The 27,542-nt window shown below is 40.6% G+C and overlaps 1 protein-coding gene across 1 annotated transcript in view; it reads right to left on the bottom strand.

Moving 5' to 3' along the window:
* The window catches only part of LOC126175190 (uncharacterized), a 382,493-nt gene that overhangs the window by 35,469 nt on the left and 319,482 nt on the right, over positions 1–27,542 (bottom strand). The window contains exon 3 of the mRNA XM_049921783.1: positions 10,285–10,338. Within this exon, the coding sequence (XP_049777740.1) occupies positions 10,285–10,338 (54 nt within the window). The remainder of the gene's footprint in view (positions 1–10,284; positions 10,339–27,542) is intronic.

Below are 27,542 nucleotides of genomic sequence, written 5' to 3'. Positions count from 1 at the left end.
ATTCTGATTAATAATCAGCACTGGTGGCCGAAGAATTTCGGCATAAGAAGTCACACCCATTCTGCCAACGGCCTTGTCAAAGAGGGCGGAGGAGCGGACAGAGGTTCAGGGCACTCTCTTGTTCTAGGGGTAGGAAACTGCCCCTAAAGGCGGAAGAATCAGCAGTGATGAACGGCATGAGGTTGCAGAAGGCAATGGAAACCACTGCATTATAAGGACACGTAAGTGTATCTGCAGGACATGTGGCCTGTAATGAAGAAGTGTCATGATGATCTCTCCATTGGCAAAAGATTCCGGATCTACCGGAGGGTACTGATGACTGACAAGGAGTAGGTTACCATAGGAAAAAGATTGAATAATCAACGGAAGGATAACGTTCTACGAGTCGGACCGTGGAATGTCAGAAGCTTGAACGTGGTAGGGAAACTAGGAAATGTGAAAAGAGAAATGCAAAACTTCAATCTAGATACGGAAGTAAAGTGGAAAAAAGACAAGGATTTCTGCTCAGATGAGTATAGGATAATATCAACAGCAGCAGAAAGTAACGAGAGTAGGAGTCGTTATGGATAGGAATTTAGGGCAGAGAGTGTGTTACTGTTAACAGTTGAGTGATAGGATTGTTCTTATCAGAATCGACAGCAAACCAGCACCGACAACGATAGTTCAGATATACATGCCGACTTCGCAAGCTGAAGTTAAAGAGATAGAGAAAGTGTATGAGAATATTGAAAGGGTAATATAGTATTTAAAAGGATATGAAAATCTAATAGTTATGGGGGACTGGAATGCAGTTGTAGGGGAAGGAGTAGAAGAAAAGGTTACAGGTGAATATGGGCTTGTGACAAGGAACGAGAGAGTTCAGTGACAAGTTTCAGCTAGTAATAGCCAATACTTTGTTCAAGAATCACAAGAGGAGGAGGAACACTTGGGAAAGCGGGTGATACAGGAAGATTTCAGTTAGATTACATCATGGCCAGACAGAGATTCCGAAATCAGATACTGGATTGTAAGGCGTACTCAGGAGCAGACATAGACTAAGATCACAATGTAGGAGCGATGAAGAGTAGTCTGAAGTTTAAGACATTAGTCAGGAAGAATCAATACGCAAAGAAGTGGGATCGGAAGTACTAAGGCATGACGAGATACACTTGAAGTTCTCTAAGGCTATAGATACGGCAATAAGGAATAGCTCAGTAGGCAGTACAGTTGAAGAGGAATGGACATCTCTAAAAAGGGCCATCACAGAAGTTGGGAAGGACAACATAGGTACAAAAAAGGTAACTGCGAAGAAATCATGGGTAACAGAAGAAATACTTCAATGGATCGATGAAAGGAGGAAGTGGAAAAATGTTCCGGGAAACTCAGGAATAGAGAAATACGAGGCACTGAGGAATTAAATAAATAGGTAGTGCAGGGAAGCTAAAACTAAATGGCTGCAGGAAAAATGTGAATGGACGAAAGGAAATGATGTCAGAAGGACAGACTCAGCATACAGGAAGGTCAAAACAACCTTCGGTGACATTAAAAGCAAGGGTTATAACATTAAGAGTGCAACGGGAATTACACTGTGAAATGCAGAGGAGAAGTCGTATAGGTGGAAAGAATACACTGAAAGTCTCTATGAGGGGGAAGTTTTGTCTGATGTGATAGAAGAAGAAACTGGTTCAAAAAATGGTTCAAATGGCTCTGAGCACTATGGGACTAAACTTCTAAGGTCATCAGTCCCCTAGAACTTAGAACTACTTTAACCTAAGACATCACACACATCCATGCCCGAGGCAGGATTCGAACCTGCGACCGTAGCGGTCGCGTGGTTCCAGACTGTAGCGCCTAGAACCGCTTGGCCACCCCGGCCGGCAGAAGAAACTGGAGTCGATTTAGAAGAGATAGGGGATCCAGTATTAGAGGACCTTTTGAGGACTTAATATCAAATAAGGGAAAAGGGATAGAGAACATTCCATTATAATTTCTAAATTCGTTGGGGAAAGTGGCAATAAAACGTATACTCACGTCTATGTGCACCATTTATGAGTCTGGCGATACAACATCTGATTTTCGGAGAAATGTCATCCACACAATTCCAAAGAAGGCGTGAGATGGCAAGTGCGATAATTATCCCACAATCAGCTTAACAGTTCATGCATCCAAGTTACTTACAAGAATAATATACAGAAGAATGGAAAAGAAAATTGAGGATGCGCTAATGATGATCAGTTTGGCTTTAGGAAAGGTAAAGACAAGAGCGAGGCAATTCTGACGTTGCTGTTAATAATGGAAGCCAGGCTACAGAAAAATCAATACATGTTCATATGATTTGTCAACTATAGGGCGATACGGATCATATACAATATGTACAACAGCCAAGGGGGAATAATAAGACTGGACAACTAAGAACGAAGTGCTCCTATTAAAAGGGTGTAAGGCAAGGATGCAGCCTTTCATCTCTACTGTTCAATGTCTACATCGAAGAAGCAATGATGGAAATAAAAGAAAGGTTCAGGAGTGGAATTAAAATTCAAGGTGAAATGAACGGTCCAATGAGAACACAGTACGGACTAAGAGTAAAGCGAAGAAAGACGAAGGTAATGAGAAGTAGTAGAAATGCGAACTGCGATAAACTTAACATCAGGATTGATGGACACGAAGCAGATGAGGTTAAGGAATTCTGCTACATACGCAGTAAAATAACCATGATGGATGGAGCAAGGAGGACATCAACAGCAGACTAGAAATGGCAAAAAGTGCATTCCTGGTCAAGAGAAGTATGCTAATATCAAATATTGTCCTTAATTTGAGGAAGAAATTTCTACGAATGTACGTCTGGAGTGCAGCATTGTATGTTAGTGAAACATGGACAGTGAAAAACCGGAACAGAAGAGAATCGAAGCATTTGAGATGTGGTGCTACAGACGAATGTTGAAATTTAGGTGGACTGATAAGGTAAAGAATGAGGAAGTTCAGCTCAGAGTCGTAGAGGAAAGGAATATGTGGAAAACACTGATAAGGAGAAGGGACAGGATGATAGGACATCTGTTAAGACATAAGGGAAAGACTTTCATGGTACTTCGTGATGAAAAATTTTGATGTTAGGTTTCTCGCTGTTGTTTCTGCTACTTCTCCTTGCTTTCGTCTTTCTTCGATTTGCTCTGAATCCATATATTGTACTCAGTAGAGTATTCAATCCATTCAACAGAACCAATAAGTCTTCTTCAGTGTCACTGAGGACAGCAATCGTATCAGCAAATCTTATTATTGATATCTCTTCTGCTTGAATTTAAATCCCACTCTTGAATCTTTCCTTTATCTCCGTCATTGCTTCTTTGATGTACAAATTGAACGGTTGGGGGGAGAGTACATCCCTGTCCTACACCACTTATAATCTGAGCAATTCGTTCTGGAACTTCCAGTCCTATTCTTCCCCCTTAGCTCTTGAACATATTGTATTTCTCTATAGCTTGCCCTATTTTTCTCAGACTTGCGCGTTTTACATCACTGCCAAACACTTAATCCAGGTGGAGAAATCCTATGAACGTCTCCCTTCCAAAATCAACCGTAACGTGGGAACTGCCTCTCTGGTGCCTTTACATTTCCTAAAATCAAACTGATCGTCATCTAATACATCCTTAATTTTCTTTTTCATTCTTCCGTGTATTACTCTTTTCAGTAGGTTGGACATGTGAATAGTTAAGGTAATTGTGCGATAATTCTCGAACTTATCGACTCCCGCCATATTCGGAATTGTGTGTATGATGTTTCTCCGAAAGTCTGATGGAACAACGCCAGTCTCATACATTCCACTTACCAACCTGCTTAGTCGTTTTGTTGCCGCTACCCCCAGATAAATTTACAAATTACGGTTGTAAGCTTCTATCCCTACTGCCTTATTTGATCTTAAGCCTTCCGAAGCTCTTTTACACTCTTATTCTAACACCATATCCTCTATCACTTTCCTATTAACTCCTGTAGCTTCTTCTATCATTATTTTCTTGTACGTATATTTTTGTTTCCAATCTATGTGACTGTCCTTCTTAGAGATGTCCATTCCTCTTCAACTGAACTGCCTACTGAGCTGTTCACTATGGGAGTATCTTTAGCTCATAAAACTTCAAGGGTTTCAGTTCATTCCTTATTACTTCTGTATCCAGCTTCTTTGTGCACTGATACTTTTTGTCTAACCTCTTAAGCTCCAGCCTGCTCTTAATCATTCTAAATTGTGATTTGAATCTACATATGCTCGTAGATACACCTCACAATCCAATATTAGATTTCGGAATCACTGTCTGACCATGATGTAACTCAACTGAAATCTTCCCGTATCTCCCGGCCTTTTCCTAGTATATCTCCTCCTCTTGTGATTCTTGAATACAATATTTACAGTTAATAGATGAAATTTATTGCGGAACACAATTAGTCTTTCTTCTCCCTCATTCTTACTACCAGGACTATACCCTTCTGATACCCTTTCTACTGCTCCTCCCTGTACAACCGCATTCCAGTCCCCCATAGCCATTATATTTTCGTCTCCCTTTACGCATTGAATGATTCGTTAAATATCCGCACATAATTTCTCCACTTCTTCAACTTCTGCTTAATACGTTGGTATGTATGCTTGAACTACTGTTGCAAATGTTGGTTTTCTGTTTATTCTGATGAGAACAAACCCATCACTGAACTGTTCACGGTTATTCATTCTTTGCAGTGCCTCCGTATTCATAACGAACCCTACTCTGTTCTACCATTTCCTGCTGCTGTTATTACACTATACTCGGCTGGTCAGAAATGCTTGTCTTCTCCCCATTTCACTTCGCTGATACCTACTTTGTCTAGATCAGCCTTAGCATTTCCCTTATCAGATTTCCTAGCCTCCCTACCATGTTCAAACTTCAGCCGTTCGACACTCCATCTTGTAAAACGCTGCCCTTTAGTTTGTTATTCAGTCTTTTTCTCATTGTCACCTGTCTCTTGGAAGTACTTTTCTACAGAGCCGAAAGAGGGATTACTCCGGAATCGTTTGTTAATAGAGAGATCACCATGACACTTTTCCGATTATAGTCCAAATGTCCTGTGAATACACGCTATGTATCTTTAATCCAGTAATTTCCTTTGCCTTCTGCATCCTCCTGCCGTTGATCATTGATGATGCTTCTGCCTTCTAGGGCAGTTTTCCACCGCAAGGGCTAAAGAGGGCTCTGAACCTCTGCCTGCTCCTACGCCCTCTTTGACAACGCCGCTGGCACTACGAAGGTGCCTCCTTATGCCGGAATCCTTCGGTTAATACGCTAAACCTAGTTCAAGGGTGCCAAATTTCAAACTTATGCGTTGCCATGGGAGACAAACCTTTTTGCACAGTGTAAAAAAAAGAAAATGAAAGAAACTCTCAGCCCTCGAAACCTGATACTGCTCGGGTGAAAAACACATTAGTTGTCCAAGTGAAGCCGCTATAAAAGTAAAACAGGAAAAGCCTGACACAAGTAAGTGGAAGTGATATCAGACTTAGCTAAGGGCTCATGTGGGTGCTACCCACGTACTAGGAGTGCCTCAGGGAGACCACACTTGGTGTGTAATTTCATCAAGGGACTGGAATACAATTATAGAGAGTAGAATTCAAGAGAGTTACTCCAGAATGTGGACTGCGATAAAGAAGTGAGGAAGGAAAGAGACTTCTAGAGTTATACCATAGGTACCGGTGGTAGTGAACACCCTTTAAAAAAAAAAAAAAAAAAAAAAAAAAAAAAAAAAAAAAAAAAAAAAAAAAAAAAGAACAAGGAAGTGTACTTGGCAAATACAGCAGACAATGCTCGTAATAAAGCGTACCACAAGATTAAGAAATCAAAACTTGGGTTCCAGTTCATGCCCAGATGTGGCTACGGTCTCAGATCGTAGTCTCCTGGTGACAAACAGCAGCTTGATATCAAGAGGACAAATAAATCCGAGTATACGATGAAATAAACTATGAATATTTGAGAGTGAAATTATCTGAGGCAGTGAACAATACCCAAGTGCAGAGAGTAGTTAAGGAGAAGCGTGGAATATGAAAAAGAAATAAATGTTTCAGGTAGGACACGACACTGTAGTATATCGAAAGTGAAGACGAATAAGCTATTGATGATTCACGAACAAGTCGACCTCATGGATGAAACACTGTGCCCTGTTGCAAACTGTCAACCAAGTCTGAGCGTACATAATAGGTTTCCAGATATATAAGTGGTTCGAAGACTACTTAAGTGAGTGAACCCAGCACATTGTCCTCGGTAGCCAGTATTCATCAGAGACAAAGGTATCGAAGGAATTTCCCTTTAAAGTATGACAGGGTCGCTTTCTCTAGAAACGTAAACAGAGGAATAGGATGAACAGCATCTGCGACTGTTTGCTTATGACTGTGTAGTGAACGGCAAAGTGTCGTCGTGGAGTGTCTATGGGAGAATACGTGGTGATTAAGACAGAATTTCAGTTTGGTATGATGAATGGCTCCTTGCTCTAGATATAGAAAAATGTAAGCTAATGCAGATGAGTAGGAAAGGCAATCCTGTATTTGTTCAAGTAAAGTATTAGTCGTTTGCTGCTTGACAATGTCACGTCGATTAATTATCTAAGTGCAGCAATGCAAAGGGTTATGTAATGAACTATGACGCAACTCCAGTAGGAGTATGGGCGAATGTTCGACTTCGATATATTGGCACAGTTCTAAAAAAGTATAGCACATCTATAAAGGAAACCGCGTATAGAACACTAGTACGACTAATCCTTGAGTGTTACTCGACTGTTTCAGATCATGGCAACTCGGATTAAAGGAATACATCGTCTTGCTAGATTTGTTACCATTAGTTTCCATTAACAACCTAGTATTACAGAGATGCTTCGTAAACTCAAATGGGAGTCTCTGGAAGCAAGATGACGTTCTTTCCGCGAAACACTATTGAGAAAATTTAGAAAACCGGCTTTAGCGGCTGATTGTAGCACGATTCTACTGTCACTAATGTAAGTTTCGCCTAAGGACCGCGAAGACAAGATACATTAGAGCTCGCTCGGAGGCATAATGACAGTTTCTCCAACACTCCACTTGCGAGTGAAAGAGGCAAGGGAATGTCTAGCAATGATCGAAGGTTCCTTCCGCAATTCACTATTTGTGGCTGGCGGAGCATGTATGTAAATGTAAATGAAAAAAGGAAATATGGGAACCTAACGAATAGGAATTGCAAACAGGCTAAATCAGAGTGGATGGACGTACAAAGAGATGAAAAGTTTACCACAAGGCGACAGACGTTTTAGGACCATATAGAAGCAACCGAAACTCAGAAGCCGAGCGGAGTAGCCGCGGGGTAAAAGGCGCCATGTCACCGATTGCGCGGCCCCTCTCACCGGAGGTTCCAGTTCTCCCTCGGGCATGGGTGTGTACGTTGTTCTTAGCATAAGTCAGTTTAGTTGGTTTCAGTAGTGTGTAAGTCTAGGGACAGATGAACTCAGTAGTTTGGTCACCTAGGTATTCACACATTTTTCTGAAACTCTGATGACTCTTGTATTTTGTTCCACTGCCGGTGCAAATATGGCCGTTTGAAATCATCGAATAATACTGTCTCTGTATCACATGTCTTTCAAAATCATCAGTGCTTTGGACCATTCTGATGCGGCCCGACAGGGATTCCTCTCCTGTTCTATACTCTTTATTCAGAGTAGCACCTAAACCATGATCTCTTATTTACTTGTTGTGTTCATTCCCGTCTCTGTCTTCCCTTGCAGTTTTTACCAAATACAGCTCCTTCTCGTTCCAACTTAGTTATTCGCTGATATCTTAACACATGTTGTATCATCCTGCTCCTTCTTTTTGTCAGTGCTTTCCATATGTTCCTTTCTTTGACAATTCTGCGAAAACATTTCTCATTCACTACTTTATCAATCCACCTAATTTTCAACATTTTTTGTAGCATCACATTTCAAACACATCTAATCTCTTCCGGTTTACCCACAATATATGTACCAATACCATATAATGCTGTGATCCAAACGAACATTCTCAGACATTTCTGCCTGAAATACGTACGTCTCATTAATCTTTAGTTCTTGAGTGAATAATGTTTGTGCAACATATATTACGTATGTTCGCAACATCTGATGATTTTACTTTACGATTTCGATTTGTTCTTACGCTCTGTATTTTGTTTGAATCATCAGGCCATTTTCCACTTGAGGATGAACAGTGTCTTTGTGAGAGATAACTGTAACGTATTAGTAAGACATTGGATTCATATTAGAGAAGATGGTGGTTCAAATCCTCGTCCAACCATCCAGATTTATGTGGAAGAAAAATGCTGTGATTTTTCCCTTGAAAGTGCACGATCGGCATCGTTCACCATCCTTCCCCAATCTGAAGTTGCTGCCCCAAATAACATCGTCGTCGACGAAACTTTAAGCAGTAATTTTGCATTTCAGCATCTATGTGGCCATGTTGTATGTTACGTTTGGACTCCGCATCGCACTGTGTTAATGTTAAATGGTTAGGCAGCACAGTTGTACCTTGTCATCAGTCATTTGATTTGCCTAACAATTTTCATAAAGTAACATACGGTCAACATATCTTTGTTGCTACATGACCACTTCCGTGAAATGCTTTAATTTTAAGTTCACTGAATAAGTCAGTGCCTCAGTGATAAATTTGCATCATCTGGTATTAATCAACATTAAAATTTCATAATCTCCTCAGTTACCTTTATTCCCGACTATTTTAAAGTTCGTTTTTCATCTCGCTTTATGTCTGGGACAGGAAATATTTCCTTTTCCTTCGTCGATCAGATCTTTTTCGATCTTTCCCTGTATTGCTTTGGAGACATATTCTTTCTTTTTATACAGATGCTAGCTGAGCTATGTCGAAGGAATATTAGAAACAAGACATTTGAACAGGTAAATATTTCTCAATGAAACAGTTTTCGAAAAACTGAACAAGACGATAACTTTGTATGAACAAAGCGTCAGGTCAGAATGCAACCATTTTAATTATATATTTCTGAAGTATTAATAAGTTAAGAACTCATTCATGTTAACTACGTGCAAAGCGGTGCTTTGTGGCATAAGCTCATTACACATTTTTTTTAAGTCAGTAATAAATGTAAAGTTTTGGAATTTTAATGAATTCCGCTTGCTTCGCACTACATTCAAATTTACTTTAAAGTCTGTAGAGACACACATAAAAACGATTATTAGGAAAGTGAAACATTCGAAGTGAGCACCAAACTACACGGTATCTTTGGCACCAAAGTTACTGGTCCAGTGAAGCACACTAACTACAACACAGATAGTAGACCTTTCTGGCGGTGTTTTCGCGGACAGGTACTGGCTAGCAGCCGCAAGCTACAACTACATTTTTGTCTACAGTGATCTAACTACAGCAAAGAAGATCAGAGGCTCTGGAATATCTCATTGTGATAGAAAATAAAATGGAGACAGGAAGGACACTAAGAACGGGCGGCGTAATGTGAAGGCACATCGACACAAACCATACAACACAGAAAATCTAAAACAAATACACCCAAAGCAGTCACCATAACGAATTAAATAAATGTTAAATTTGAAACTTGGTTCACGAAAAGGTAGCCTATATTACTTGGAAAAATGCAGGTTGAATATCAGTAACGGGGAAATTACGAGTCAGTACGTAGCGGCCTTGGAAGGACGCTAATGTTAACTCTTCGCAGAAAATGAAAGTAATACTACGGTAACTTGAAGTTATTCTTTAGCAATTTGTTCTAACCTATTTGTCGAATACAAAACATATTCAATAAACGTCTATCACTAGCAATTAGGAGAGCATTATAAACATTACTGGTGGCTTAATACTCTTATGGAAGGTAAGAAACAATCAAAACCATTTCACAGGAGCTAATAATCCACAAACATATGAGTCTAAGGGTTGAAGACACAGCTCAAAAACTTGTAGTCATTACGAAACTAGTATTCCACTGAATGACCTACACACTGTTATCTACTCTAGAAAAACTGAGAAACATTTCGCAGACAGTTACCGTTTCCGGATCAAAAGCTAGTATCAAAATAAAAATTATCTGTTTAACTTGAAGAAATAATAAAACAGGCTTCTGCGTTTGTGGAATAATTCGAAGATAAACATGCGACATGGTGCGTTCAGTAAGGAGGTTCTTTTATCAGGAGTACGGTACACTTAGCATCCACCCTCCTTGGTCTGCTGACCACATGCGACACAAAAGACCAACGACCAACATCTACCAAAGTGAAAAAGCAACAAGGACACAACAAATAGATGTGAAGTCAACAAACCTCGCAGGTTCCCGTTTCGATACCTCTCCACCATAACTGAATGACTCAGGTTCGCTGCAATAAGTAACAAAAGAACATACAGTGGCACAGTACCGCGAGCAGCTCTTTCGGACATCATCTGGTGACATTTACAGTTCCAGAATTAGGCATTCTGCAATCAACAAAAGAAATTCATAAATATAGACAATAAGCAATTTCGTTATTTCAGTATTCAGATTTCTTCTTTGGTTCCAGTGCTACTCAGTGGTCATCAGATAATGTCCAAAATTCCTAGTTTCATAAAAGAACGATAAATGCATTTTTTTTTCTTTGCGCCGTGAGAAATCTGTGTAACATTTATGTGATACAATGTGACAGTTTGTGCTATTGACACGTCTCAGTGACATACACAAAAACAGTTATTAGGAAAGTGAATCATTCGATGTTAGCACCAAGCTACACGGCATCTGTGGCACCAAAATGAAGCACACTAAATGGTCCTTTTTTGTATCGGCGAAACCCGTGTATGGTTTGCTTGATGCAAAGTGACATATTATGTGCTTAAGATATACTAACTTACAAAAGTAAATGGTTCTATCCCTAACCTCTGTACTATTATGCAAGATAATTCGACAAAGGACGTAACTGTAGGACCAGATGTTAATAGAATTTTAACACTGCTCAACAAGTGTAGTTGTGACCTGTGATAGTGGAACCTGACGACGCTGAGGATGTTGAAAAAATTAAGACTCATCAAACACCCGTTAAAACCTTGAAAACAAACAATAATTCCGAATACCTACAATTTTCACCCAAAATGTATAAGTAGTTGGCAACACAACAAACGATGTTCTTTCAATAGATTAACTTCAGTGCTGGCATATTCTCTAGCCTCGTAAACTGTCTTTGTCTCTATTTTGAAGTCACATTTATCCCTTCAAAGTGTCTAATGCAAGGCCGCTATTTTAACAGGTCCCTGAAACCTAGCCAGAAATTTAGTGAATATTAAACGCAGCCACGTGAGACTAACGTCTAGGATAAGAAGTAATTGTAGAAAGATTGAGAGGCCGATTTTTACAGATACTTCTGCAGGTTTTCCGAAATATGGAACATCATGTATGCAAGAATCCACGGTTCTATATGCAGAAAAAATTACGCGATTTCAATATTTGCTAAAGTAGTACAGTAATAACAGTTATGCAGTCGTACGGAACCTGTTTTAAGCGTCGAATTACCCCTTATTAGACAAACTTACTCTTGAACGAAGTACTGCCTGATATATGCAGCAAAGGTTAATTGTCTTCCTAATGGCAAGAAGCAGCTGTTCCATATGTAAGCGAGTCGGAGTCTGCATCTATATCTCCTTAACCACACACTCCAAAGTACTATAACTAGTCAAATCAAAAATGGTTCAAATGGCTCTGAGCACTATTGGACTTAACATCTGTGGTCATCAGTCCTCTAGAACTTAGAACTACTTAAACCTAACTAACCTAAGAACATCACACACAGCCATGCCCGAGGCAGGATTCGAACCTGCGACCGCAGCAGTCACGCGGTTCCGGACTGAGCGCCTAGAACCGCACGGCCACCGCGGCCGGCTATAACTAGTCCCAAAGGTACTTCGCTGCATGGCGGAATAGCGCGCTTCGTGAAAACGAGAACATGAGCATGATAAGATCGTGACACAAAACCACTACACCATTTTCGTTCAAGGAACGTCATCAACAACTCATCGACAACGCGACATTCCTACTGAAACAGAGCTTTAGATGATAACTCAGTCCCTGCGCTGCTTTTTCCAAAAATTCTCGGTGAGAGTGAGACGATTCTCCATTAACAACACAGAAGGAATTGTACCAATGTATCAGACACTGGAGTCACATTCCGTAGGAAGGCGGTTGAAATCCCTGTCCAGGCATTTTCACTTTTCCCTGCTTTTCCTAAAGCACTGACAACATTCTGAGCTAGTTCCTTTGAAAGGCACTCACCCTAAGTTTTTCTCCTCTTCTTCCTCAGTCAGAGCTTCTCCTGCTCTACTAATGATGTTCACTACGTCAAATCTTCTTGATTCATTTTGTTTTGTTTACGGTATTGCATCCAGTGGAAGACCATCTACCCTCGTAATTCATGACGTAATTTTTTCTCTGCAAGTCATTTTCCTGTTTTTTTTTCTTCATTTATATCAAAAATAAAACACTAGCCTAACGTATTTAATTTGCCATCTGCAAGTGCTGTTCTGGATGGCTAATAACATGACAGAAAGTTAATATGCCTAAGCAATATGTTTTTATTTTTCGCTTGTACAATATTATCACGATTTCCAGAATTCAGAGTCCTGGAAGATGCAGACTTACCTTTTGTTCTAATTTATGGAAGGAAAAGCTAACACATTTCGTCTACAGAGTAATACTAACAACCACGTAATACGTTGTAGAACATTTCTTTACTCTCCAGCACCGACGAAATGTTCTTCAAGATCAACTTAAATACACCATTAGTATATCTAATTACATTTTATACTGTTTTCCGGAAAAATTGATTTCTCTGAGGGATATCTCACGACACCCTATTTCCAACTCCCCTCCTGTCCTCTCCGTTTAGGTGAGTAATGATTCGAATATGTGTCACTCTGGCTGTTTGTGTAATCAGCCCGACACAGATTTCTCGCCTGGGCCAACTTCTTCATCTCAGAGCAGCACGTGCAACCTACGCCTTCAATTATTTTCTGGATGATATCCAATCTCTGTCTTCCTTTACAGTTTTTACCCTCTACAGCTCCCCTCCAGTACCATGGAAGTTATTCCCTACCATCCTAGCCCTTCTTCTTGTCAGTTTTTTCCATACATTCTTTTCCTCGCCGATTCTATGGAGAACCTGCTAAGAGTACAATTATCTTTAAAGATGCACCCTACTACAGGAATACTGATTGCGTTTTTTTATGAAAATTTGACCTGTAAGTATTCCAGTATCTTTGCTGTGCAGATGATAATTCTCGACCTTCAAGACAGTTTGTCACTTTAAATATTAGGATAGAAATGGGATTGTCAAAACAACTAGACAATGGACAATGCATCTGACAATAACGCAGTTATACGTTAAATTCGAAGGCTATATTTTACAGTTTTTCTATTCTCCGTGTTTCTCCAAATTTCGTCGCCTACGATGGTAGTAATTTTTGATTTGTTGGGCTCTTCCAAAATAGTGTTTTGTTTACTGGGTTCTCACTTTTTCACTGAAACCGAATTGTGGCCACTTACTGAAGTGGTATATTCACCTTGTAATACCAGAAAATGTTTCCAAACTCCTTTCGTGCATTGTTTTAAACATAATGGTAGTGTTTTAGTTATTTCTTTAAATAGACTCAGATTTAATTAATTTATGACATTTACTTCGTGCATTGAATCACTGTACTGCAGTTGGGTCGTACTGGATGCGAGTGAAGGTTTCGTTACTTGTGTGTGTGTATGTGCGTGCGTGCGTGTGTGTGTGTGTGTTCGTGTGTGTGTGTGTGCGTGTGTACGTGTATGTGCCTACGTTTTGTTCTGAATGCTTCGCTATTATTTAGAAGCAAACAAATAGTCGTTCGTCCAATCTATTGTACATGTTTAAGTCGTGCAGCTGACTTTCACCTATTACTTTTCCTCTTCGCATTTGAAATGTGTATTCTGCTACTGTGGGTAGTACGAATGCTCTCCACCTACATTTTATTCCTAATACTACGTTTTCCTCCATTGATGAATATCAAGTTACTGAATTTATATTGCTGATTTTTGTACCACAAATTCAAGGTATGGTACCTGCATTATCTATGCAAATAAGTCATAAAATCTCTAATGCACCCTCTGATAGTAATTAATTAAATTGCTAAGTGTCTCATTTGTTATATTGACAGAGAAGAATGATAACAAATTTTCTTTTTAAGTTTGAAAAGAGCCTACAGAAATTTCATTTCTTAAACAAATTATGAATACAAATGACTACAGTGCTGCCGAAGTGCAAGTTATTATGAATAAAGTGACACGGAGACTCACAAATATATCAAGTATAGAAAGATTCACGTTCGTCAGTATAACATATATGGGCTACATTTTGGACAAAAAAGTCAATTATTTAGAAAAAAATACTACTATGAGTTATGTGGGTCGAGGTTCCCTAAAGAGAAATTGAAACAGATTGTAGACAGTCACTGGAACGAGTTTCACCAGTCTCCTGTTTACAAAATTATATGTGATGATTCTTTTAAGCAGTGCGTAAGATGAATGGGCCACAGTTTCAATACTCGTTGAAGGAACATACTACTGGAATAACATGTAATAAATCCGTATATGGTCATCATCTGTTAAGGAGTAACAAAGGAAAAATTCTGTTACTATATGCTCTAGGAGAAATAAAAATTTGTAGCCATTACAAAAGTTGTCCCCAAGAATTGTTGACCAAGCAGTTCGATTTTAATGAAAATCAGTTCGATGATTTGTTATAGCTTGTACTTAATGCTCTTCTGCCCTAAGTTTTTTTTTTTTATTTTTGTTCTTAGATAGGGCAACTTAGTTATATCTAAATTCTTGTGTACACATTGTAGCGTGTTTATTTTTTATTTTTTTGCCAATAAATGGGCTACTAGAAAGGAGTCCAAAAAGTCAAGTGGTAAAGTCATATTTTATGCCTAGCAGCTGCCACTCATTTGCCTAGTTCTTAGTATTGGGCGTTGAAAAACAGGTGCTCCGATAGTTAATAGTTTATTATGGTTGAAAGACTATTAGATTTCCCTGAAAGTGGCTACTGGGGTCATACTTCATATGTTCTGCTTATCCGATATACATTTCATACTAGTTACCATTGCTTCCAAATGAAACCTAATATTTCACGTAACTACGTGATCGACAGCAATTAGATAGAGTATTTTTTGAGTGTTAAATGAAAATCTATAAAATTGTCTTTTTTAAAAATTTCCTTCATGATCTGTATTGATTGATTGTCCTCATATGCATGTAAAAGTTTTGTAATTAAACACTGTACAACGTACAGCATGAAGTGGAGCACACATCGTTCTTCAAGGTGACCCACGGGTCGTGGTATCGCTGAGACGCTGCGTATCTTCGCTTGGCTATTTGTATCGTCTCTGCTACACTCCCTGGAGACTTGAACTCGAATAACACTTCTATATATTGCACAACAGAGGGCATTCTCATTATATTTTTGGCGCTGCTATCGGCCTTTACAGTTTTTAATGCATTTTTATATGTTTTAAATATACACATCAAAAAAAGTTTTGCATCACCTCGGTTCAGAGAGTTCCGGAACCTGTACAGAAAATTGGAGTATAGATCAACATAAACATCATTTCCGCCCTTTTTATTGCTCATGGAAATCACACATTACATGTCGTACCACCATACAGTGGCCTTCAGAGGTGGTAGTCCAGATTGCTGTACACAAAGACAAAGTGCCAAAGAATGATGTTGTGGCTAAATTACGTATTTAAATGCAGACAAGCAATGGAGCAGTGAACGTAAATCCGACAGAGAACGACCTCGTAACTGGAAAACCTAAACATAGGAGACAGTCACACTTAGGTTAAAGTAATAGGGAGGAAGGTACACCTTGTTTTGGTTAGATCCTGATCGTTCAAGGTTTTCCAATCCCTAATCATCATCGATAAATAAGCTGTTTGCATCTTATCTTAAGATATATTATAAACACAAAAATTATAATCCCATAACCAAACAATACAAAAGTAATTCATTCATTACCACATGGGCGTTTATTGAAGAAAATAAGTTCGTATGGGATACCTAATCATATTTTTGATTGCACTGAAAATATTGTTAATTTAGTAACTGCCAGGATGCAGTAAGTTTTCCTGAATGTAGCTTCATATATAAACGTAGGAATAATATGTATTGTGCACTAACGAAGACTAATAGACCATTACTATTAATTACATAATGATTCCAAGCATAGTATTAATTGCTATGTCAGAATTTCACAGATAACACCTTTACACAAGAAAAAATTATATCTGACAGAAATTATAGTAGTACCCAGTTTGAAAAGAAATGACTCTGAGGCGAAGACGAGCAGTTAATTCTCATTATGGCAACATCAAAATTGTGTACTTGAGAAACATGTAGCGAGGGAGAAACAATGTTTAAGGTTTTGAAGTGGACCTCTCAGATAAGGTCAGCTGTACACAGGGCAAATGAAAGGCTTCCATATCCTGGTAGAACATTGGGATCCTGGAATCTGTGTACAAAAGACATTGTTTAATAAAACAGGTAAGTCTTGATCCACTAGATTTCTGGCGTGCAACTACTACCGTTTCTTCTAATATTTGAGCCTTATAGCTTTCGGCCATCTTCAGAGTGAGCCGACAGATTGATGCAACAACACTTGATCCGTTTTTTTAATATTGCGGATTGCACCACTGCACATTCGGCCGCAGATACCCAGGCACCAGAGAGATATGTTGATCGGACGAGATGAGGTATGCATAAACTGAATGTGACTAAGCGGTCGATCAATATTGTGATACAGATTATCCTTATGAGCTATATTGTAACGATGTGTTTGCATGTTTATTAAAAAAAGCACAAGATTCCATGATTTATCCAAGCTGAAAAGGCTATCTCCATTGATTAAATTCTTCACCAAACGATTTTCAACTGCTTCTTTTTACCACTGAGTCCTAAAAAGAGACAAAGTCGACATTATAATTTCGGCATTTTCGTACCGCATAGAGAGATTGGTGCCTATGAAGTGCTCTGCCGCAGCCGATTTATGGGGAGTACTAAGATGTTACATAGGTCTTTGGTGGACTGTAGATGGTCAGTCACAAGAGTGGTAAACACCTTATCAACCAGGTGGTAAGGGAGAACGCAGCGGTTATTAACGCTTCCCACTTTCCGCCAGTAGTTGTGCAAAAATTTAAAACAAGATGTCTGGTTCCTCCGAGGCTGTAAGGACTCCAGAAAATCTATCAGTAGGATGTTCTTAAGTGACCAACAGTGAATAATATTTGCCCCCACCCCCCAAAAAAAAAAACGACGACTGTGCCTAACACTTATTCCCGTTATTAACAAATATTTTAGGGAAATGTGCTCATCACCTCGCTTCATTGACAGACTTATATCACTGACATTGAACAGGATTTATTAGTAAGTTTTCATGTGGTTTCCTTATACACCGATGTTCTCCATTAAGAGCCTTTATCTCTTGTTGGGAAAAGTATTCATAAAGGGGTTTCAGCTTTGTTGAGGGTTGTTCTGGTCTCAGGTAACATTTTATTTTACAACGATTTTTGGACTGACATTGTCGCCATCGGTACTCCCTTGTCGCCCTTGGTGTCTATTTTGTTTATGGAGGAATCTGATAATAAGTTTCTGGAATTTCTTAATTTGAAACCCACAATATTTTGAAGATACATTGACGATGCGTATATACTGTGGCCCCATGGTGAAGATAAATTGCACGAATTTTTAAACCATCTAAATTCCTGAAGCGACGAATAAAATTTTATAGCAAGGCCGGGAGTCGAACACAAGTCTCCTGTTCACTAGACAGATGCACTAACCATTATGTCATCTTGGCGCAGAGGCTTTGCACAATTGCACGTACTACACTAGTACGCCTTCCGCCTCACTTCAAATTATCATGCGCACTTCAACCGACTTGGTATTTCCTCTAAACTCGAATAGCATTGCTACAAGATTTATCTAAATTAGTTGTTTTTGTGTTTAACAATGACGCGGCCTAATATCATTAATTACTTTACTCAAAATTCCTCTGGTATAGGAAGCTACAAACTTGTAACAAGCAAGAAGAATTCTTGGTACGGTAGCTTACACCGCTGGAAGATCAGAGTCAATGGGGAAATCGTGTATGGTGAGGGATATTTGGTACTGCAATTATTGACACTTATTTCGATAATGTAAAGAATATGCCAACGTTCATACACAAATTCTTCCTCGTCTTATGGATGAAGCGCCACTGGGTACCGGAATGCTTATGTGGTATCAACACGATGGATGTCCAACACAAATTCACTGAGTACGCGTCGTGTCTGAATGAGCGCTGTGCAGTTTCCTTGGCTTTCCGTTTGCTCAGGCATGTGAATGAGTCACATATCTGCCGAGTACCTGCGCTAGTAGAGGAGAACAAAGAGAATGTTATGTTTCTAACAACGGTATGTTTACGGGAATGGCGCACAGTGAACGTTTCTGCACAGGTCTTGAGAGAGGAAGTGGATAATCAAATAAAAAAATCATGAATAATACTTGAAAAATAGTAAATGCTGTTCATATCATCGTAATAAACTTAGACGGAAGTCAATAATGCTGGCTATGTTTCCTTGGTTCCTATACAAAATTTTCCCCCATCTTCTGGACAAGTTATTTGGTGACGTAAATATAAATGGAACCCCCTTTATGTCACTGCTCGATAGTGCTTCCTGTCAGAGCAGATATGTAATAACCACAAGATGAAGACAAACGCTAGGGGGACGGCGAACAGCCGTAGCCGCAGACCGCGTGTCGCGGGTTGCCGCCTGCCAGGCGCCTGTGCTATCTGGAGCGGTGGTGGCAGCAGCAGTGGCGGCGGTGTCCGCTAGCGCAACAGCAGACGGGCGGGAAGTGGCGCTGAGAGCCCGACAGCCGGCAATCTCAGCCGCCAGCGCTGCCGCGCCTGTCAAGGGCTCGCAGGCGGACTGAGCTCACAAGAAACGTAATGCACATTACAGCGAGCTGTGCCACCAACAAAGAAAGCGTACAAAAATAACTACATGCGAATAGGTCAGGAGTTGCATCTGAAGGATATCAAGCAAATAGTTGGACAAAAAAGAAGCCATAAATAAAATAAAATTGCACAGTTTGTAATTCTCTAGACGCAGTGTGATTAACAGCCAGTGAAGAGAGGATGCAATGATAATTACTAGTAATGGTACCCAAAACCGCCAGAAACACATCAATTAAAATTATTACGTCTTAAATAGATCTTATTCTGCACCATAACCTACAAATTTTGTCCCCCTGGAAGCGAGTAGAACTTTCTGCTACTTTCGAAACACATCCCGTAAACCATTTTTGTTAGCAACATTAGTAACTTGCGTGATGTCCTCCATCGTACCAGATTTTCGTCTCTGAAATTTTATTTTGATCTTGAGGAAGAGGAAAAAGTCATACAGAGCTAATTCTACTTTGTACGGTGAGTGGGGAACAGCTGTTGTCTTCTTTCTAGGTGAAAATTCCTGAATAACGCTGACTGTATGAGATTACACATTGTCATGGTGGGACCCAGTCGTTCGTACTCCACTTCTGTAGACTTTTTCTTCTCATGTCCTTCCTCTGATATCTTATAACACCACGAGGAGGCCCTTTCTTGACTGTATGACGGAGAGATGATCTTCTTATGAAGTCTGGTCAATGTAATAGGAAGATCAACAAGCACTTATAGTTACTCGAGACTTAAAGACTTTTTTTTGAAGCGTGACTCTTCCCTTGAGCGGATTCTACATTGGGTCATACCTATAAATAAAATTTCCTCATCGATGATAACTTTGACATAAAGTTTGTTTCGTCTCGAAGCATCTGTTTAAGACACCTCCCGACTTGCATACGATGTTGCTTCCGATCAATTTGAAACACTCGTCACTCAAACTTCGTCGCAGTTTTTCTCATGTTCGATTCTTCTAAGAGAATACCGTATCTTATTCTCAAGGTGCTGAGACATCTTGGACGGTATGTTTATAATCTTGCAGAATCAGATCTTTTTCCTCGGCTTTTCTGATTTGATGCTTGTGGAAGGTCGACTTAGGGATCGTCGTCATCAGTCGATTTTCGCCTGTTTATCAAACTTTTATACCAGTCGCGTCCCATTATATGAACCAAAGTGTTGTCTCCAAAACCTTGACTCACAATTTGTTTCGGTTCTGCAGCACTGCAGCAGTTCCCTGATTTGTATGAAACTTTTTACAGACACACTATCATGTCATCCATCACCGAACTACAAACTTAGGAAACACGGCAATAGAAATATGCGTACCATCAACTAATCATCCCATTCTCCTAGCAGCCACTTGCCACATTGATTCAAGGAGAGTGTGGAAAAACCTCACAGTATTTCACGGTACTCGTAACAGTCTAATTTCAGTAATTCTTGGATTCCACCACGTAGCTGTCTGGTGTTTATTTTTATGACTTTGGCGAAATGACGATCCATATATGTTATTTAAGTTGACTACACATTTATTTATTCAGCTCAGTGGTAATCCCTGTGATGAAAGCAAGAAGTTACGTCTTCCGTACTAAAAACTGTTGCTTGAAAATTAGAAAACAATTGATAGTATAGAATTACTGTCTCTTCTTAGTATCATCTTCGTGATGCAGCTATACTGACTTGGTAGAAACCGGTGATTTTATTAACAATGTAACGTTTGCGATCAAAGACCGCAAATAAAATTATTTAAGCTACTATCGTTTACCGATGGTCACACAGACATAAACTGCAACTAACAATACCGACTAGAACAAGTGATGGACCTTCCACAATTTCATTACCTTCAATCGCACAAAGTGTTGAAAATAGGGGTGAGAATGACGTAAATCATGATTTAAGAATGATTTGTGATTATCAATGAGATACACGTTTGTATTACGGCGCATACTAACATGTATATCGACAGCTTTCGGTTACAGACCGTTCACGAGAAAGACAGGACATAATTAAATGTTTCTCTGACATCAAGGTCGTTAGAGATCTAACCCAAGTTCAGACGGTGATGGACAGTCCGCCATGACAAAGCATTGTCCTGGAACTGACTTACAGAAACCATGGCATACCGCAGATACGATTTCTGGATGAGCAAGTGCCTAACCTCAGTTTCTCGGTTCAACATTATGAAGTCCAAAGTCAACAAGAAAAGGTACACATAGTGATCAGAACGTAATATAGTCAACAGAACCTTCAGATTCTGAAAATTAGGTGTGTATATGCATACACGACAAAAATACAAAACATAAAGTTTGTGGCCGGCCGCGGTGGCCGTGCGGTTCTAGGCGCTTCAGTCCGAAACCGCGGGACTGCTACGGTCGCAGGTTCGAATCCTGCCTCGGGCATGGATGTGTGTGATGTCCTTAGGTTAGTTAGGTTTAAGTAATTGTAAGTTCTAGGGGCTGATGACCTAAGATGTTAAGTCCCATAGTGCTCACAGCCATTTGAACCATTTTGAACCATAAAGTTTGTCTTTGTTATAACTTTATTTCTGTGGAAATTTTACGCTCAGTATCAATATATCAATATGTTTTACTTTTCGGAAGGACAAACTCAACTTACAGGAAAGTCAAAACAACCTCCGGTGAAATTAAAATCAAGGGCGGTAACATTAACAGTGCAACTGACACTCCACCGTTAAATGCAGAGGAAAGAGCGTATAGGTGGAAACAGTACACTCAAGGCCTCTATGATGGGGATGATTTGTCTGAAGATTTAGAAGAGGTAGGGGATCCAGTATTAGAAGAGCTTTGGAAGACTTCATATCAAATAAAGGAGAAGGGATAGAGAACATTCCATTAGAATTTCTAAAATCATTAGGGGAAAGTGGCAACAAAACGTATATTATAAATGAAGACAGTAACTGTTCTCGAAAGAACAGAACACTGTTGATGACCGTGCAGCTTTTTCCTGGAATAAATGATGACTAACTGAAACCCTCAGCTGCCGACAGGTGTTGTTGATATACCTCGATGTGGACAGCTGAAAATGTGTGCCCCGACCAGGACTCGAACCCGAGATCTCCTGCTTACATGGCAGACGCTCTATCCATCTGAGCCACCGAGGACACAGATGAACAGCGCGACTGCAGGGACTTATCCCTTGCACGCTTCGCATGAGACTCACATTCTCAACTGTCCACAATTGTACATATGTAATGTACCTTATAGACATTTGCCCATTCACTCATTACTCGCGCACGCTTTGGCGATTCCCATAAGAGTTTGGGCAACCTGTGCGCATTCGCACCGACGAAGGTCAATGGCTGGGTAGCCTTTAACTATATATATGGAGACAGTAACTGTTCTCGAAAGAACAGAACATTGTTGATGACCGTGCAGCTTTTTCCTGGAATAAATGATGACTAACTGAAACCCTCAGCTGCCGACGGGAAGCGTGCAAGGGATAAGTCCCTGCAGTCGCGCTATTCATCTGTGTCCTCGGTGGCTCAGATGGATAGAGAGTCTGCCATGTAAGCAGGAGATCCCGGGCTCGAGTCCTGGTCAGGGCACACATTTTCAGCTGTCCATATCGAGGTACATCAACAACACCTGTCGGCAGCTGAGGGTTTCAGTTAGTCATCATTTATTCCAGGAAAAAGCTGCGGGGTCATCAACAGTGTTCTGTTCTTTCGAGAACAGTTACTGTCTTCATATACAGGGTGAGTCACCTAACATTACCGCCGGATATATTTCGTAAACCACATCAAATACTGACGAATCGATTCCACAGACCGAACGTGAGGAGAGGGGCTAGTGTAATTGTTTAATACAAACCATAAAAAAATGCACGGAAGTATGTTTTTTAACACAAACCTACATTTTTTAAATGGAACCACGTTAGTTTTGTTAGCACATCTGAACATATAAACAAATACGTAATCAGTGCCGTTTGTTGCATTGTAAAATGTTAAGTATATCAGGAGATATTGTAACCTAAATTTGACGCTTGAGTACCACCCCTCCGCTGTTCGATCGTGTGTATCGGAGAGCACCGAATTACGTAGGGATCCAAAGGGAACGGTGATAGACCTTAGGTACAGAAGAGACTGGAACAGCACATTACGTCCACATGCTAACATCTTTTTATTGGTCTTTTTCACTGACGCACATGTACATTACCATGAGGGGTGAGGTACACGTACACACGTGGTTTCCGTTCTCAATTACGGAGTGGAATAGAGTGTGTCCCGAAATGTCAGGCCAATAGATGTTCAATGTGGTGGCCATCATTTGCTGCACACAATTGCAATCTCTGGCGTAATGAATGTCATACACGCCGCAGTACATCTGGTGTAATGTCGCCGCAGGCTGCCACAATACGTTGTTTCATATCCTCTGGGGTTGTAGGCACATCACGGTACACATTCTCCTTTAACGTATCCCACAGAAAGAAGTCCAGATGTGTAAGATCAGGAGAACGGGCTGGCCAATTTATGCGTCCTCCACGTCCTATGAAACGCCCGTCGAACATCCTGTCAAGGGTCAGCCTAGAATTAATTGCGGAATGTGCAAGTGCACCATCATGCTGATACCACATACGTCGACGCGTTTCCAGTGGGACATTTTCGAGCAACGTTAGCAGATCATTCTGTAGAAACGCGATGTATGTTGCAGCTGTTTGAGCCCCTGCAATGAAGTAAGGACCAATCAGGTGGTCGCCAATGATTCCGCACCATACATTTACAGTCCACAGTCGCTGTCGCTCTACCTGTCTGAGCCAGCGAGGACTGTCCACGGACCAGTAATGCATGTTCCGCAGATTCACTGCCCCGTGGTTTGTGAAACCCGCTTCATCGGTAAACAGGTAGAACTGCAACGCATTCTCTGTTAATGCCCATTGACAGAATTGCACTCGATGATTAAATTCATCACCATGTAATTGCTGATGTAGCGACACATGAAACGGGTGAAAGCGGTGACGATGCAGTATGCGCATGACACTACTTTGATTCAGTCCACAGGCTCTCGCAATGTCCCGTGTACTCATGTGTGGGTTCATGGCAACAGCAGCTAACACACCAACTGCACCCGCTTCTCCTGTGACGGGCCTGTTACGGACCCGTTTGCGTGCTACGACCATACTTGTTGCATACAGTTGGCGGTAGATGTTTTGCAATGTGCGCCATGTTGGATGCCCTCTGTCCGGGTAGCATTCTGCATACATCCTGCAGGCTTCAGCTGCATTTCGTCGACACTCGCCATAGAAGAGTATCATCTCCGCCTTTTCAGAGATCGAATACACCATGGTCACAGTTCCTACAACACTACACTATCACAGACGTCTGGTAACACGGTGTACTACAGTTGGTCTGCGTGCGGAGACGAATGCAGAATAACAATAGCAGCAAGCGCTACATGCGGACACTGCGACAGCTAGACCAAACCACAACAGTGCACTACAGCCACACTCGTAAACACGGTCGTCATCGTAAACATGGCCCTGCAGATGCTGCTCGCCGACCGTACCCGTGTTTGTTACAACACGCAACTGAACGTCGGAGGTTTCAAGCGTCAAATTTAGGTTACAATATCTCCGGATGTAATTAACGTTTTACAATGCAACAAACGGCACTGATTACGTATTTGTTTATATGTTCAGATGTGCTAACAAAACTAACGTGGTTCCATTTAAAAAAAACGTAGGTTTGTGTTAAAAAACATACTTCCGTGCATTTTTGTATGGTTTGTATTAAACAATTACACTAGCCCCTCTCCTCACGTTCGGTCTGTGGAATCGGTTCGTCAGTATTTGATGTGGTTTACGAAATATATCCAGCGGTAACGTTAGGTGACTCACCCTGTATATAGTTAAAGGCTACCCAGCCATTGACCTTCGTCTGTGCGAATGCGCACAGGTTGCTCAAACTCTTACGGGAATCGCCAAAGCGTGCGCGAGTAATGAGTGAATGGGCAAATGTCTATAAGATACATTACATATGTATAATTGTCGACAGTTGAGAATGTGAGTCTCACGGGAAACGTGCAAGAGATAAGTCCCTGCAGTCGCGCTATTCGTCTGTGTCCTCGGTGTCTCTGATGGATAGAGCATCTGCCATGTAAGCAGGAGATCCCGGGTTCGAGTCCTGGTCGGGGCACACATTTTCAGCAGTCCACATCGAGGTATATCAACAACACCTGTCGGCAGCTGAGGGTTTCAGTTAGTCATCAAAACGTATATTCACGTCAATGTGCAGCATGTATGAGTCTGGCGATACAACATCTGACTTTCGGAAAAATGTCATTCACACAATTCCGAAGACTGCAAGAGCTGACAAGTGCGAGAATTATCGCAGACTCAGCTTAACAACCCATGCGTCCAAGTTGCTTACGAGAATAATGAATAGAAGACTGGAAAAGAAAGTTGAGGATGTGTTAGATGACGATCAGTATTGTTTTAGGAAGGTTAAAGGTCACTCAGAGGCAACTCTGACGCTGCAGTTGATAATGGAAGCAAGGCTAAAGAAAAATCAAGACACGTTCATAGGAGTTGTCGACCTGAGAGGAGCTTTCGACAATGTAAAACGGTGTAAGATGCTCAAACTTCTGACGAAAGTAGGGGTAAGGTATAGGGAGAGATGGATAATATATAATATATATAAGAGCCAAGAGGGAATAATAAGAGTTGACAACAAAGAACGACGTGCTTGGTTTAAAAAGGATGTAAGACATGGATGTTGTCTTTCGTCCCTACTGTTCAAACGATACATCGACGAAGCAATGACTGAAATAAAAGAAAAGTTCAGGAGTGGAATTAAAATTCAGGGTGAAAGGATATCAATGTTACGATTCGCTGATGACGTTGCAATCCGCAGTGAAATCGGAGAAGAATTACACGATCTCTTGGATGGAATGGTCTAATGAGTGCAGAATGTGGACTGAGAGTACATCGAAGGGAGACGAAAGTAATGAGAAGTAGCAGAAATGAGAACAGCGAGAAACTTACCAACAGGGTTGATGGTCAAGAAGTAGATGAAGTTAAGGAATTCCACTGTTTAGGCAGCAAAATAACCAATGACGATAGAGCAAAGAGGACATCAAAAGCAGACTAGCAATGGGCAAAAAGGGCATTCCTGGCCAAGAGAAGTCTACTAGTGTCAAACATAGGCCTTGACTTGAGGAAGAAGCTTCTGAAAACGTACTTCTGGAGCACGCCATTGTAATGTAGTGAAAGATGAACTGTGGGAAAACTGGAACACAGAACAATCGAGGCGTTTGATGTGTGGTGCTACAGACGAATGTTGAAAATTAGGTGGACTGATATCGTAAGGAATAACGAGGTTCTGCGATGAATGGGAGAGGAACGGCATGTGAGGAAAACACTAGGAGAAGGGACAGGATGATAGGACACCTGGTACTCGAGGGAGCTGTAGAGGGCAGGAACTATAGAGAAGGAGAGAAGTTGAAATACATCCAGCAAATAACTCAGGACGTAGGTTGCAAGTGCTCCTGTGCGATGAAGAAGCTGGCACAGGAGAGGAATTCATGGTGGGCAACATAAAACCCATCGGAAGACTAACTCCGGCAAATAACTGAGGACGTGGGTTGCAAGTGTTACTCTGAGATGAAGAAGTTGGTACAGGAGAGGAATTCGTGGCGGGCCACATCAAACCCGTCAGCAGACTGATGACTCAAAACAAAAACAAAACAAAAAAAAGAGATTGAGTTTTGTGGATGTACGAACATATGTTCAGAATGGTTCAGGTAGTGAAATTTAGGCGGTACTTGGCTCCGGTGTCAGGGAGAAAATGAAAAGTTAAGCATTTTCGGCTTCATTTTCTTATTTGTGACACCACCCTTTCCTAATGGCACTATACAGGTGATTCACCTCCCATGCCGATGTCATTTGATGGACCCGCCAACCACGCTAGAGATTTTCATATTCTCGCTCTGGCTATGCGCGAACTATTAGTCCCACCGAGAAAATGAACAGGACCTTTATGTTGGAAATTTAATGCAGTTACTTTATATACCAGGATACGTTTTCCCTAGAGGCTGTAGTTTTCGAGTTATTCGAGAAAAACGTACAAAATTAATTTTCAAACGCAGCTCCACCCCATACCTTACCAGCCAGGAGTTTTAGTGTGTTGTTCGTGGCACTCCCTCCTACCACTGTACAAAAATTACCGACTACACGAACTATTTCCCATATTCGCCCCTTTTTAGTCTCTACTGATTGGGCTATTATGCCAATATAGTTGGCCATTTCGATAACATTATTAATTTAAACGTTCCCATGTGAGTAAATGAACGAAAAAAGAGTTTTGTAAACGTTACGCTAAAACTAGTTACTTTCACAGTTCGATCGCAGTCAGATGGGCTGACGAATGCAATGATGTAATTTTTTTATTTTATGCAGTGTAAATTTACAAAATTGTTAGGCAAAATTTACAAACACATCAATTTTACAATCCGTAAGTACTCGAATAAGCTAATGACGCGAAATATGGGAGAGGGCGTCACAGAAATGATACAGGATTTGTGCTGGAAATCATTAAAAGAAAGGCGTTTTTC

Source organism: Schistocerca cancellata, chromosome 3 (assembly GCF_023864275.1).
Source record: "Schistocerca cancellata isolate TAMUIC-IGC-003103 chromosome 3, iqSchCanc2.1, whole genome shotgun sequence".
NCBI classification, from domain to species: Eukaryota; Metazoa; Arthropoda; class Insecta; order Orthoptera; family Acrididae; genus Schistocerca; species Schistocerca cancellata.
Note: the sequence above shows the minus strand (reverse complement) of the source record. Positions and strands in the feature narration are given on the sequence as shown.